General features: G+C 39.5%; 1 protein-coding gene across 7 annotated transcripts in view; it reads left to right on the forward strand.

The window, feature by feature from the left end:
* TENM3 (teneurin transmembrane protein 3) overlaps window positions 1–15955 on the forward strand; it is a 323343-nt gene that overhangs the window by 139011 nt on the left and 168377 nt on the right. For all 7 annotated transcript variants that reach the window (XM_040600425.1, XM_040600594.1, XM_040600681.1 and 4 more), the window contains exon 3: window positions 11811–12020. In XM_040600425.1, the coding sequence (XP_040456359.1) occupies window positions 11811–12020 (210 nt within the window). The remainder of the gene's footprint in view (window positions 1–11810; window positions 12021–15955) is intronic.

A 15955-nucleotide genomic window follows, 5' to 3' on the forward strand; every position in this document is an offset into this window, starting at 1 on the left:
CTGGATTTTATAGCTAGCGTTTTATGAAACTTTATTAGAACTCCCTTTTGATCATTAGCTCATAACTTTATGAAAAGCACTTTTGGACTGAAATTTTCCATGTTCATTCTGAGGCCAAAGGGATTTTTTTACCTCCATTCAGCATTTTTTGACCTACCTAAACTAATGTGAGGGGTTTGTCTATTTTTTTAAGAAACATTATGTCTGTGTTTTTCTAAACTTGAATTGATAACTAACCGTATTTGAAATTTATGGTTTTAAATTATACATATAGCTAGAACACAGCGCAGTCCTGCCAAGTATAAACACAGATAATATGTTACAAAATTAAAAGCTATCAAATAGGGAGTTTATATAAACAGTCAAAATATATTCTATTTTGGATCGCAATATTTTCTTACAGTGGAATTGAGTGACTAAAAATGTGTAACTTTGGGGTGCTTTGCAAATACTGTATAAATTTTCTCACCAGTTAAAACATTACTGTTTATATAATCAGGCAAGCATAAGGGACTGCTTTGATGTGGGGGTTTTGTTTAAGGCTGAATTTCCAGCAACATCTAAATAATAAGTCCAGCTTTCTCTGAGTTCCTAGTACCCAACAGTTTTTATTGTTCTCAGTTTTCTAAATCATCCCTCAACAAGACTACGCTTTGTCAAAAATCTGGCCCTAAAATGCCACCTCCGGCCCATTTCAACACTGCTGCCTTAGTGGCTTTGGTAGCAAGCTAACTTTGGTGATCATGCGGTGGGTTTTCATTTAAGCTTTCCAGCTTCCTGCCTGTGGTCATCTATTTGTTTCTGAGGTAGAAACATTTTCTCCACATGGGCAAAGCTGATAAGTTCTGTTCCAACAGAGAAATAAATTACATGCTAGATGTAATGAGACATCAATGTCCAGTAAATGTCCTGTTGCTTGCGAGAGTGGTACTGCGTGAGACAACAGTCGATAATTTTCTGGTAATTCTCTAATTCCTCTGCGACCCAAAATTCCTTTGTTAAGAAGTTAGATTTAATATAGGAAAAAAAAAAAAGCCCCAACAAGGAACAAAACTTGAAAGTGCAGCAGGAAGGGAAGGGCTTTTGAAAATGGAGCAATGAAGAGCTAGCAAAAATACCTACTCTGTTACCTCCAGGCATACAAACCCTATGAAGTTCAATACTTCTTTACTGGTTAGATAAGTTTGATGTTTTATTAGCAGGACTGCTTTCTCCTTTCTTGTTGCTAAAGGTATGCTTTCGTAAGCATTGCACGGTTCTTTAGTTTTACAAGAAATTTTATTGGTTTACTTTATTGGGAAAAAGCAGGGTGTAGCAGCACGATGTTTATTTCATGTGGAAGGCTCTGGTGATAGCACGGCTTCACAGCATGATGGTCCTTGCAGAGCCGTGCTGGGAGGTGTGGAGTTCATGTCAGGATGTGTGCCAGTCCCTGGGGCAGCTTTCCATCAGAAGCTGGTGAAGATGGCAACAGTCATTGCATCCTTCCTCCTCCTCCTCCTCCTTTGCTATGCCACAGCCCTGATCTTTTGAAATATCTAATGGTCCCAAAAATGCAGCTAAGAGGGATATAAATAACTATCCTAAAATAACTAATTTGAATATTGAGAAATAACATTTTTTTTAATGTAGGTGAGTTTTATAGAATGCTTTCCCAGCAGTTTGTTGATCTTTGTTACCTTCTATCAAAATCTCTCTTTAAATTTGCCATGTTCCCTTCTAAGAAAGCAAGTTATACTCTGTGGTCTGCAAGCACAGGCAATCCAATGTCATTGAAAGCTTCTCTGGATGCTTTGCTTCAAAGATAGGGTTTCCTTTATAGCATACTGCAAGGCAGTAGCCACAGTAGTAGCAAAATTAGGCAAAACTGGCATCCCTACCATTGCTTTGACTGCTTTTCTCATGTAGGGCCTGGTAGAATTAAGAAAACCAAATTTAGTTAATTAGTATTTATTTTGATTTCTCTTTAGACTACTTACTGGGGTGGGAGAAATGAGGGTGGGAAATTACCTGAATCTGAAAACTGAATGAATTGTGAGTCGTTCTCAGATTTATTTTCTCTTTAACAAGCCTTTCCCCCACCTCCTTTCCAAAAAAACAAAAAACAACCCAAGCCCTCTTGTGCTCTTCAAGGTGCATTTCCTGTCCTGTTCCAAAAAGACTTGCTTCTGACCACACCCCCCCATCACCCCACTCCCCCCCCCCCCCCGGTTTAGCCCACAGAGTCATACTGGAAGGAGTATGAACCAGATGTGACACAGCTCAATCCATTTCTCCTCCAATAATAAAAAAACATGGATAGGAAAAGCAAAGAAGCATTTCTTCAAAGGTACTTTTTTAGGCGATTACTTTTTATGAATTGCCATCTGAAAGAATATCAGCATCCAGAAAAATTAGCCTTTTACAAAGGTCAGAATTGAGAGTGGAAACTTGGTAAACTCTTCAGCCTCATCACTGAGTGACTATAAGACACACAGAGACTGAGAGTAGCTGTCACAGCAGTTACAGTATATGCCAGTAACTCCATTTTTTAACGTGCAGTTCCATTTCTGGAAATAAAAAAAAAAAGCACTGGTGGGGTGTTTTCCTGATTTTTTTGCTTGTGTTTGTGGTGGGTTTTTTAACGTTAAAATCCTGGCAGGTTTTTGAGAAGGGCTGGGTTCTGTCTACAGCACTGTGTGATTCTTGTTTGTTTTGCATGTGAATAGGGAATAGAAAGAACCGAGTGGCTGCACATCCCCTCCACTCAAGGGACCTCTCCTGCCCTCTCCCACCCCTCCGTGTAGTGGTCAGTGAAGCAGTAAGCCCAGGCAGATGTGCACAGCAGTGCAGGGCTGTGACTGAGGCAGAAGTCATTAGCTACGAATGGGTGCCTCCTGCGTCGCCTTGGTACACAGCTGTGTATCCCTGCCTGCATGTGGAGAGACTGGGCACCTCTCTAATTTGGCCAGATTCGAGCAGGCGGCAGCTTGGTGGCTGTGGTGGGAAGGGGCCAGGTCTATGGCTGAGCCACGCAGGGTCCAGATGGGGCCCCCAGGAGCTCCCCTGCCTACACAGTTGAAGCTCTGTGTGCCCTTAGAGACCTCCATGCTCCAGCTGTCATGTGCTTGCTGCAAGTGGTAGCAGCTTTGCCAAAACTGTGAGTATGCAACTTGTACAGCTGAGTCGGTGGCGGAGCTGGTGCGGTCTTGCCCAGGCTGTGCTGGATGAGGCTGTTACCACAAGGCAGAGGAACTTGAATCCCAGCAGATGCTCTAAACGGAGAGGTGACATTTTCATGCAAGAATCCACTGTTGATTTCATCAGCTTGCTTCTGTCCAAACCCCCCACCCCAAAGAAAAAAGAATTAGGCATCTTTTTCTAAAAATACAGAGACACATCACTTAAAATTATTTTCTGAGCGGAATAGGAATTTTCACTCTTCTGGAAATAGCTCTCTGTTCCCCTACCAACATTTTGCATGCTTGCTTTTAATTAATGTTGGGGGAAATAAAGTGGAAACTAAAGTTGAGTTGAACAAAATGGCTCCTAAAAATAAAATCTGGATGCTAGAGATGCTTGAGCTCTTAGTTCAGCTCATGAACTTTCTGCCTGGCTGAGTGGACCTTTGCTGCGCACCTAGCTTTTATGTTATGAGGTAATTACTTTTGAAAATGATAATAATAACTTTAAACAGGTAGTGAGAGAAATGCAGTTCAGTTAGGATAATCTGTCAGTTAAGGCTCATATTCTGCAATTTTGTTACAGACAAAACTGCCATTTAAAGCTAAGATGAGCACTGCCTGAACTCGGGATTTAAGAAGGAGCCGTTGTGGTCATGCAGCCTGACCCCTGTAAGAACAGGGCACTCCTTTTCATTTAGCAATCTGCTGAGCAGCAGCTGTTAAATTTCTGAAACCACCAAAATGCTTCAAAACACTAAGTGTTTGCTACAGAAATGAGTGTCAGTTGTAATGCATAACTGTTTTTCTTAAGAAATCTTTCTGTTTTTCAGAAGACAATTACAAGGTTTATATTACAGTTTGTGGTTATTATACTACACTTCCAAGAAGAAAGAAAAAGGGAAAAATAAAATAAAGAAAAACAAAACAAAAAACCAGCCCAACAAATTACATTTCAGGCCAGCATTTCTCTTTCTTTCTAATGGATTACTTTTGTTTTCAAATCAATGTCTTTTGAATATAGTCTTGTAAAATTTCAGCTTTCAGTCTACAGAAGCAGTTGCAACTTTGTGAGTTTAGATAAGTGTCATGATAATACACTTGTTTTGTTTAGAAGTAATACTTTACAAGGAAATCTAGGAAAAGAACATGGCATTTGTATTTAAGTATTGCATCTAAGATGTAGTCATAGTTCATCAGCACTCAGAGGGGTTTGAAACTTGGAAAATACACTTCCCAATTCAGGTGTAAAAGGGTCATCCGTTATGCATACAAACAAAGGAAAACAAAAACAGTTAAATGGAAAACCCACAGTAGATTGCAAGCATCGTTTTTACACATTTGAAAACATTTATTTTTTAAAGAATTCTTGGCACGTAGTTCTTCTCACCGGAGTGTTTTTCACTGTAGATGGATTTATACAGTCTTGTTGGTATATATGCATGTGTATATATTTGAAAGACTGTCTATGCATGTGTTTCCTTGGGGACATAGTCACAGTAGCTACAATGGTCGACTCTGATACAAGGAGATAAAAAGAACTGTGTTGGTTATAAATAATCGTTCTTTGTGTGCTGTGCCACACCACTTTTCAGCAGTTCTATTTGCATGTAGAGTTTTAATTAAGAGATAACTGTCACTGCAGGTTGGCTGCAGAAGGCTGCAGTATCCAGCAGAGAGATAAATGCCAATGCCAAGTCATACGAGTTGGAGAGCATACAGGGAGTCCATAATAAAAAATGAGTTTACAATTAAAAAACACTTACTGCTAACTTACTGTGTTATACACAGAGATGAAGAGGTCCAAAATCCGGTTGCTTAGGGTTGTACATACCTGGTCTGGAGTTTGGGGGGTTTTAGAAGGTTTTTGTGATTCAATCTACATGTGCTACATTGGTATTTGAAACTTCGGGATGTGATCAGTAAGCTTGTTAGGAGGGTGTAGGTGCCCTATTTAACAAGAGTGTGTTACAGCTTTCAGCACGCTGGGAAGTCCTAGAACAGATTGCAAAGAGCCATCTCAGCTTGATTCAGAAGGGCTGTAAGTGTCCTCAGCCTGTTTGAAAGTGTTTTGGTTTCTAATTAATTTAGCCAGAAGACATTCTATTTCTGACCTTCACAAACCACTGCCTGTCTGATCCCAGTTTTAAAGGATCCCATTTTTATTAAAAAAAAATAATAATAAAAAAAAAAACAACAACCAGCAACCTGTCTTTTCCTGTTGTGTGGAACAAAGAAGGTACAAAATGGGTATATGTAGCTACTGTTAGTGAGCCATTATATGTATAATGTATTTTTCCACAGTATGTGGTGTGGTTTTGGGTTTATATGACATAATAGTGCCATTTAAAATAACATGAAATCTTCATTTCCATGAAGTCACCAGCAAAAATCCCATTAATTTAAGTAAGGGAAGGAGATATCTACCTTGCAATTTGTAATTTAATAGCATTTTCTTACTGACATTGAAGTCAGTAAGTACTTTTTACTTCAAAATAAGACTCTCCTCTTCTGTCTTTGAGATGCAGATAGAGGAATTTTTTTCCTTCAGTCTCAGTGACAAGGGCTGCCAAGACTGTGAAAGGAAAACTGCACTGTTCTGCCATAGCTAAGCAGCCTAAACAGAGCTGTCTGCTCTTGTATTGCCTTAAGCAGCCATCAGAAGTTCTGTGTAAGAGTTAGGTATAGGATTTATGCATTCTGATTGAGATGAAAATAATGGCCCTTCAAATTTTTATAGTGAAATTACTTTTGCAAAGTACGTAACTTTCAATACATCTTATGCAAAGTGAATTGATAATGCCAGGTTTTGAAAATTAATCTAGATATGTGAACATAAGTTGTGTGTTAAAGAAATTCTTGAAGCAGCAAAGACTCTCTTGAAGTAAAGCATGATCTTAAGAATCTGTAGATTTACAGTTACGAAAGAAAGTAAACAAGGTTTTTCCTTTTTTGTTGATATCATATGGCCATCAAAATGTTGCTGTTTAAAGAGTTTGGATCTGTTGGGAAGTTTTGATAAGTACATGTATTTTAAGGCTCTGCAGAGGCTTTCTGGGTCATCTATTCCAGCCTGCCCACCTTGCAACAGCAGGAGATCATTACTATTGCTTCTCTTCCATCCTACTTTTCTCCTAAATGCCATGTTCCAAAAGTGCCCAATACTATTTTCTCTAAAGTGCATGTAGTGAAGATGCAGTGTGTAATTCATTTACGCACCCGTTGGTGTTGAAGCAAAGTGCTTCTTCAGCATGTGAAGACAGATAAAAGATGAAAGCTGAGCAGTTGTTGGATTCGTTCTTCATAATACAATATAAATAAGCTTAAGTGCTGCTAATAGACTTTTTAAATTTTTTTTTAATTATTATTTTTTTAAAGGGAATGGGTGTAGACAACCTGTACGTGACTCTAAGCTGCGGGCTGTGGCTAGGTGGAAGTGTCCCTGAGGCTTTGGGGTTGAAGGCACAGCTCTGCCCTGCACTACCCCCAGCCCTTCCCACGCTCTGCGGTAGCTCCCCTCCCTTCCCTGTGCTCATACCCATGGTGTTAGACAGCAGCAACTGCCAGAGGCTCAGCCTTAGACTTACTTAAGCCTTAATATACTGAAGATAGAAAATCCCGTGCATTCCTGTGCCTCCCATTACTACCAGTCCACTGATGGCAGTCTTTCCCTTTGTTTCTTTGCTATCTTTTTATGGGTTGCACTTACCATACTTGTCCCTTTCAGCTTTTCCATATGTGACATCAGCTCTGCTTCTAACTTTTATTTTTTAGTTTAGGTAGAGTCAATCTTTGTGTAGAACAGTACAAAATTATTTTTTTACATAATTATCTTGTACATCTGTATTTAATGTATCCATTATTAGCTCAGGTGTATTTCTTTGTCAGTGTTCCTCTTACAAGCAGTTCTTTGGGTTTTACTTTCTTTGGGGACTTGTATTATTTCCTTAGCAAATTTATTCACATCTTCACATACTGCTCTATTAAGTCTGTTCCTGCTGTAGTTTGCCTATATTTGCTGCAAATCGTTTTTGGTTTGTGCGAGATAATTTTTTTTTTTCCTAAATACAGAAAGATAATTGAAAGTCATGTATTTTTGGTTATAAACATGCCAACGGATTAAAGTGTGTTTATACTTACAACTAACCTAAAAGATGAGATTTCAGTACTCTTAAGCCCAGTATACTTTCTCATTAAAAATAGCTTACCATCTTATGTCAAAGTCACATAGTTAAAACATGAAAATTTGCTTTTTTTAAAGTATGGGCAAGAAAGTCAAAGCAGAACAGAAATTTCTGCTAGCCTGTATATGAAAAGAAGCAGAACAGGGAGGGCGGAAAATCAATATTTGTATTTCTGTGGTTTTCCTTAGAATGAAGTATTCTTTGCATCGTTTTGTGCCTCCAAGCTGTGTGGAAAAAGTGTTATAATCAATATAATTGGCTTTTGTCATATTTAATGATTTTTGTGATTTATAAATGTGTTTAAGACTTCAATAAGAGATATTACAACATATTTTAAAATGCCTTTCATTCCATGTAAAAAAGAATTGGAGAGGAATATGTACATCATTTACACTACTTCTTTCTAGTGTGGTGTTTGGTGTTTTTTTTTTTTCTTAACATGTAGCTTATTCTATAAATGACAATATAGCAATCTATCTACCTTTTCACTTGGAATCAAAGAGGAGCTCAATGCAGAAATCTGCCAGTGCTGAATGAATTTGTACAGAAATACTGCTGGTTGGCCTAGGGTTCTTACAATGAAATGGCTCATATTATAACCAGCTCCCTTTTCTCTGCGGACTGTGTAATTTAGTGACAAGAAAGCACCAAAAGGAGGGTTAAGGAGAGTTTCCATCCTTTATTGGATGCAGGGGGAAACAGTGACAAAGGCTGAGGTACTTAATGCCTTCTTCACCTCAGCCTTTAGCAGTAAGACCAGTTGTTCTCTGAGCACCCAGCCCCCTGAACTGGAAGACGGACAGGGAGCAGAGCGAAGCCCCCATAATCCAAGGGAAAGTGGTGAGCGACCTGCTACACCACTTAGACATGCACAGGTCTATGGAGCTTGATTGGGATCCATCCAAGGGTACTGAGGGAGCTGGTGGAAGCGCTCACCCAGCCTGATCTTCATGCTGGTGGGGAAGTTTATGGAGTGACATCACATGGCATGTACAGTGCAACTACATGATCAGGCCCAATCAGCAGGCATTTATGAAAGGTTTGACCAACCTGATCTCATTCCATAACAAAGTGACCCACTCAGTGGATGAGCAAAAGGCTGCGGATGTTGCCTACCGAGGCTCCAGTAAAGCCTTTGACACTGTTTCCCACAGCGTTCTCCTGGAGAAACTGGCTGCTCAGGGCTTGGATGGGTGAACTCTACACTGGGTAAAAAGCTGGCTGGACGGCCGGGCCCAGTGACTGGTAGTAACTGGAGTTAGATGCAGCTGGTGGCCGGTCACAAGTGGTGTCCCCAGGGCTCCGTATTGGGCCCACTCCTGTTTAAGATCTTTATCGATGATCTGGATGAGGGGATCGAGTGCACCCTCAGCAAGGTCGCAGCCAACACCAAGCTGGGGGGGAGTGTTGATCTCTTGAGGATATAAAAGCTCTGCAGAGGGGTCTGGACAGGCTGGACTGATGGGCCGAGGCCACTTGTATGAGGTTGAACACGGGTCAGTGCCGGGTCCTGCCCGTGGGTGACACCAGCCCCCCGCAGCGCTACAGGCTGGGGGGGAGCGGCTGGGAAGGGCCTGGGGGGAAGGGCCTGGGGGGCTGGTCAGCAGCCGGCTGGGCATGAGCCAGCTGTGTGCCCAGGTGGCCAAGGCGGCCAACAGCATCCTGGCTTGTGTCAGAAATACTGATGTGGCCAGCAGGACAAGGGAAGTGATTGTCCCCCTGGACTTGGTACTGGCGAGGCCCCATGCTCAATCCTGTGTTCGGTTTTGGGCCCCTCCCTACCAGAAGGACATTGAGGTGCTGGAGCAAGTCCAAAGACGGACACCGAAGCTGGTGAGGGGTCTAGAGGACAAGTGGTATGAGGAGCGTCTGAAGGAACTGGGGTTGTCGAGCCTGGAGAGAAGGGGCTCAGGGGAGACCCCATCACTCCCTGCAGCAAGGAGGCTGTAGCGAGGTGGGTGCTGGTCTCTTCTTCCAAGTAACAAGCGATAGGACAAGAGGCAATGGCCTCAGGCTGTGCAGGGGAGGTTTAGCTTGGCTGTTAGGGAGGAAATTCTTCACTGAAAGGGTTGTCTAGCATTGGAACAGGCTGCCCAGGGAAGTGGTGGAGTCACCGTCCCTGGAGGTATTTAAAAGGTGTGTAGATGTGGTGGTTAGGGACATGGTTTAGTGGTGGACATGGTAGTTTTAGGTTAATGGTTGGACTTGATCTTAAATATCTTTTCCAACCTAAATGATTCTATAATTCTAAGACCTGCTTGCCAGTGTTACACTGGTTTATAAAAATCAAATCACCAAAATTGTGTAACTTGCTGGTGGTGTTAAAGCCCTTATCACCCGATTTCTGCAGTGGCAGAGATCTATACCCACTGAGTGTAGCAGTGGGAGCTTTGCTAGTAGTCCCCTGCTTCCACCCCACACCTGACACACAGTGTTTTCTGAACTGAGAAACCCAGTAAGCCCGAGCACCTAAAGTGATGCTCGTTCTGGATGGCAACTCATCAGTCCAGTGCAGTGTGAACTAGCCAGTACCACTGAGTCAATTAATAAATTTGGATAAATGAGGTAACTCACAAAATAATTAAGGCACCTTCAACGTGACACATTCTCAGGCAACTGGATATTTTGTATGATTACAGTTTATGTAACCAAGGCTCTGTTGTGTTCGAAAGTTAACGAGTGTTAATGAGCTAATTTGTGTTTGAAAAACGGTTAACTGTTATTGCAGTTATTCAAAAAATTAAATGTAATAGCTATCTACATCAGTTTGAATATATCATAAATAGTGCATTAAATACTCCATCAGGAAATAACTACAAATCCAGATTACTGAAATAAGCAATGTAAAAAATCAAGGTGTAGCAAGAAAATCTGGTGTCACTTTATCTTGAACTTTAAAACATGCCCAATCTTTACTTCCAGATTCCCAAGTAGAGCCCTGTAAAACGTTGTTCCCCCGTCCTTGTTATTTCCATGGCTGTAAACCATCAGTTTCACACAGGAGTTACTTGAGTAATAGCAAGTGCTCGCTTTACTTCCAGAACCAAACCTGAATCTTAAATTGGTAATGATACGTATTGTGCTGTTCAATACAAGAAGAGGTAAATGACATGGAAGAATTAAGCAAATGGTTTGTTGTGAGGCTGTCACAAGTTTCTTTCCAGGGAAAACGATTGGTTAGGGTTTAGCAACATGTTCTCGAGGTCTTTTAAAATACAATGTGGTGGGATAAATGGCTAAACTGAATATGACAGAAAAAAAATCAAAAATTAAGGTGATTCTGGCAGTGTACAAGGGAGATCAAGGGAAGGTAGTTCAAGCTTTTTGTGCCAATATGATTTGTTGTGTTAATCTTAAATATAATGCTGAAGGGTGCTGCACCTCTCCAGCATAACTATACTATTGAGTACCATAAAAACAAGTCATTACATGATGGAAAAACCCCACTCTCTTCCTTTAATATAAATATAGATTCATAGTTACGAATGGTATCCGTGCAGGTTAATCTAATTCTTTTAACATAAAGTATGTAGTAAAGCTACTTTATTTTCTGGTACAATTCCCTACCTGTAGGCAACATAATACTATATTCAGAAGTAGTCCAGCAGTCTTACCCTCACGGGGTGAGATCGGTGCTGACTAAATACCATAAAGAACGAATGTATTCACAGGGTAAATTAGGTGACGCTTTCTCTGCTGTTTACCACGTTTAATCGTTGTTCCATTGGAGGACTAAATGCATTGTTATGATATCCTAAAGCTTTGTTTAAATCTGTCTTCCTCCGTGATGCCTTTACGATACTTTCAAGATGTAGAAATGGGATGTAGTCATTGCATATGCATGTTTTAAAACAACTTGTGCAGATAGACTCAAGTTTTACAGGTGAAACATTTTAATAGACTTTAAATAGTGTATGTGTCTGAGAAATGCTGGTAAAAACTGAAATTCCTGTCATAGTAACTCATGGTAGAAATTCAGGGCTGAGTTTCCCTGTATGTGTGAGCTTGGAAAGCTGTTCCTTTCTCTTTGTTGGTCTGTATTTTTTTTTTCCATAACTAGGTTTTGGACTGGAGTATCCCACTGAAAGAAGCAGCCCTGTATTTGGCCATATATTTCAGTACTTCTATACTGCGGAAAGGCTTGAATAATAGAAAATCATGTGTTTTCTGAATGGTTGTACAAAAAATACTTCGTTAAGTTTGGCACCTGTTCCTCTGTCATTCTCTGTTGCAGAGACATTGGAATTCTAGGTAGTTGATAGACACTGTCCATTGAAATAACAAGTCGTGGCATTGTGTTAGGTTTTCTAAACCGGTTTATTACAGATAATTGTCATATCTTCTTTGTCCATCTCTTTTTATTGTTTGAAATAGACTATTCGCCTTTCAGTGATGCAAAAAATGATTTGTTGTTCATGTGATATCTTGACCCATATTTTAAATTATTTTTTATTTTTTTTCATAGGTCCTCCCATGCCATCCTCCTCATCTAGTCCATCAGTTACTGAACATTTACACTCCCCTCCTCCATCACCCAATCTCCATGACAACCAGAGGTGGTTATTAAGTAATAACGCCAGCCAGCCAGTTCAGGACTCTGATACAGATGAGGACTATACTGCCAGCTCATATCTAGTACAGACCGGTACTATTTCAGTGTCTGTCCCAGGTCATGGTAAGAAGAGGACACTTTGTCTATAGTTTGAATACCCTTTTATTTTCCATCCTTTTACAAAGTCGACTAATAAAAATTAAAGATATCAACATTACTTTGTATTTTAAACTGGTTTTCCTTTAAATGTAGCAAATTATGTTTCTACTTTACTGTAGGATATGCAAGAGTAGAAACTAACTTCTAGTATATAGAAGCTTATTGAAGTTATTTTAATATGCCATACTTATATGAAACAATAGCCATTGATGATTTATTATGTAATTTGTAGCAAATGACTAGCCTTTAGTTCTGCTTTTTAAAGGATAGGCTGAAGTTGATTAAACTGTCGTGATGTTTAGCTTCAGAATAATGTGAAAGTTATCTGCCTCATCAAGTTCAGCAGGTTCCATCTGTTCCTTTAATTTTGCTGGGTCAGGAGAATGGGATTTCTATGTTACTGGATAGGGCAGTCTAGATTGGAGAAGGAGATCTAGAGGAAGAGAGCTGTGTGGTGAGAGGAGGCAACAATGGCTCCTGAGATATATGTTCCCATGTTTCTCATACTCCCAATCAGTATGAGTAACCAACAGGAGTGACATGTATTTGAAACACCAATGCCCACTTAGACATCATGCCCTAAGAAACCACATTTGAACTTTTTTTATTATTATTATTTACACGAAAAACAGTAGCCACGGTGTTCCATTTTTGTTGTATGCTTGAACAGATTTTCTTGCAGTAGGCAGACTGGAAGAATAACGTTAATTCACAGCCCTTCCCCAGTAGATCAACAAAGCTTGGAGCAAACCTCTTCATTTTCTAATAACCGGTTTTGCCTTTTGATTGTAAAGAACTCTCCTACAGATGAACCACTAGAGGGGGTTTGGGGAAGTATTTTGCTGCATATCAGTTGGTTCAACAGAATTATTTTGCAGAGTGAAACCACTAGCTTGAGCTTCTCTTCCTAGCTTTGAGTGCAGCTTTGGTCTTGTGTCTAAAAGGCCAATCTGCTAAAAGCAGTTGCGTGTGTGAATTTGACAGCTTTTGTGGGATTTTTTTTGCCATGTTAGGGGCTTGGATTAAGATCTTTAAAACTGACAATGATAACTTTATTTTTGCATGTTCAGCTTGCTCCATATTTAATCTGTGAAGAACTCAAAAACATTAGTAATACATTGTCATAATCAGAGTATGTTATCAAGTTGACTTCTTTCCTTTAGGATTATGAAATCTGTTAGAAAACATCTGCATTATCTAAATGGTAGCCTGGTGTAGTTCAATAAGTCAATACATTTAGATTACTGTATCCACCAGCCCTTCCTCTACGAATAAAAAATGCAAAAGTGAGAGAAAGCTGTTAAAAATTTTGAATGGTTGGGATGAACTCCTTATACCTTCTAGCCTCCTAGGAAGCTAGCATGTGTTCATCATTCCTCTAGGTTTTAGCATGTTGCTGCTTCTGACATTTTGAACAGTTGCTTGCCAGTCTGAGTTTGCCAGTATTGAGAACTGTTCCTTAACCCCTTTCACCACAGACTAGCCAAAATAATTTCAGCAGGTCCCATGGCAAGTCAAGTGTTAGCCTTTTAGCAGGACAAAATGGGGGGGGGGGGGGGGTGTTGATAACAAGCAAGGCAGGAGTTAACACCATGGTGTATGTTGAGAGAGCTGTTCTTGGTAAGACTTGCCAAGCAGAAGGAAAACCCAGCATACTCTGTAAGTACATGTTCATTGTCCCCTCCCCTCTCCTGCTGTGTCCCCCTGTCACCTCTGTCTGCAGGTGTCTGAGATTGGCCCCTTCAGTGTATACGTGCAGTAGAAGTGCTTGCAGTTTCTGCTTCCCACTGTCTAAATCAATGATCTATATATACACTCTTAATCATTAGTCTTGCTGACAGTCATGTAATGCAGCTAATGATGTTTCACTCTCTCCACAAGATTGGACTTGTTTTTAGAAGTGCTTCAACTTGCTAACCACTGGTACTGTATTTGTGATTGCCATAATTTAAGTAAGGTTTGTTTGCTTTTCTGCTGGGTGAGGAGAAGACCATAGGTGTTCTGGTAGCAGGTTTTCATTCCTGCAGTCAGCTGCAGGATCAGGGTTTGTATTACTTGAAGAAAGGATGCTTTCTTCCAGCACGTATATGAATAGTATTTGGAATATCTAATTTATTTGCTTATGGTTGGTTTCTCGTACTGAGAAACATCTGATACTGTTGGCCTGTTGATGGGGAAAAAATAATGTTCTTTGTAAAACAGGCAGGATTTAATAATTAAGCTAATACTTTCTGAGTTAGCTACAGCTTTCTTCTGCTCAGTGGCTTGCATTGTTGTATAACTTTTTACCAGTATATGAATCTCCCCAAATTTACCCTAGAAAGTAAATATCATTTAATTGTGGCCTTTGGTACAGCCTTATTTTGAGTATTGTGTTATCTTTAGGTAAAATGGTAAGTAATACAGCATGTGTAGCACTTCCACAGAAGGAAAGTGGGGGGCGGGAGGGTTTCCATAGTTGTCTTTTACATCTGAATGAATTAAGCTTTCCTTGCTATCTAATGTTAACGGATACAAAATACCTCCAGTGCGATATTCTGGGTGGTTTTGTCCAATGTTTATATTGGCGGGGGTGAAGGATCACTTCTGAAGCATTTAAGATAAAAAAAGGTACTGACCAAAAACAATTATATAATTGAACTGTTTTCAGTTATATTGACTTTATGTGAATAGCATGTTAAATTACCCTCTCTTTAGTCTATGCAAACATCTGTTTGTTTTCCTTTAGTCTGAGTTCATTTGATCAATGTAGTTTATTTGATCAGCTCCCTCCAAATTTAAAGGATCTGATTATGTGTTTAGAATCATATTAATCTAAGTCTTTGGGTTTGATTAGTTTGTTTTGTTAACCAATGGGAATTAGCTTTCATTTGAGGACTTAGCTAAAAGAGAAATGAAAATTACTAAAATCAGTTATCAAATGCTTACCACATGAGAAGAAAAGGTTTTCATGGAGGTATTGCTAGTAGCTTTAAAAATTTGTATCAAATGAGGACTGTTGTGGACAACTTACTAGGAGTCATTTCATTTCTCTAAAAGCAGTGTGTTAATAGGTTATAAAGTTCAGAAGATAAATTTTAGGACCATCCCTCATAACAGTGTTCCTTTACACAGCACTCCAATTTGTTCTACTTGTTCTTCCTCTTCTCCGTGGTGCAGCTCAGTATACTGACTCTGTTCCAGCAGTCAGCCTATTTGTCTACTGATCTCGGAACAATTTGCTAGTGTTATTGGTTTTAGACATAAAAGCCAACTGGTTTATAAGAAATAGGAGTATCTGAATGTCTGCAGGAAAGAGGAACAATTGTTCAGGTGTGAGGGAGGTAGAACTGAATCTAGAAGAAGAGGATTCTTGAATGTGACTGACATGGAGAGGGTTTGTTTATGTAATAAAGTCTCCTTATAAACAATAGAAGTCATGTAAATTTATTTAAGCATCTTGATAAGCTGCTTAATCTTTTTCCACAACAACCTATAGATTTCTCAGAATTCGGAAGGGAATTTATTGAAATTAGTGGTAGCTTATCTTTCAATACAGACATGTATTATAATGAGAAATACAATGTTAAATTCTTAGATTAAACAGACTGAAGAAAAGATACAGTTAAATATTAATGCTTACTACTGGCAATAGAGGTTAAGAGTCTGAATTAGAAATTCAGATTTGAGGAATTTTACCCCCTAAATTGGAAATAATATGGCAAAAACTTCAGTTGCAAAGCAGAGAAAGATGGGTTTCACAGCAGCATTTGTACAGTGTATTTGAACATTCAAGTTGTACAAGATTCTTATGTTTCTTAATAACAATTTGTGATGATAGTTCATCTGATGGGAAGATCTGAAAAAGATTTCAGTATAATATAAAATGTTTTTCAGTTTTCCTTGATCAAGGGTCTGCC

Source organism: Falco naumanni, chromosome 1 (assembly GCF_017639655.2).
Source record: "Falco naumanni isolate bFalNau1 chromosome 1, bFalNau1.pat, whole genome shotgun sequence".
NCBI lineage: Eukaryota > Metazoa > Chordata > Aves > Falconiformes > Falconidae > Falco > Falco naumanni.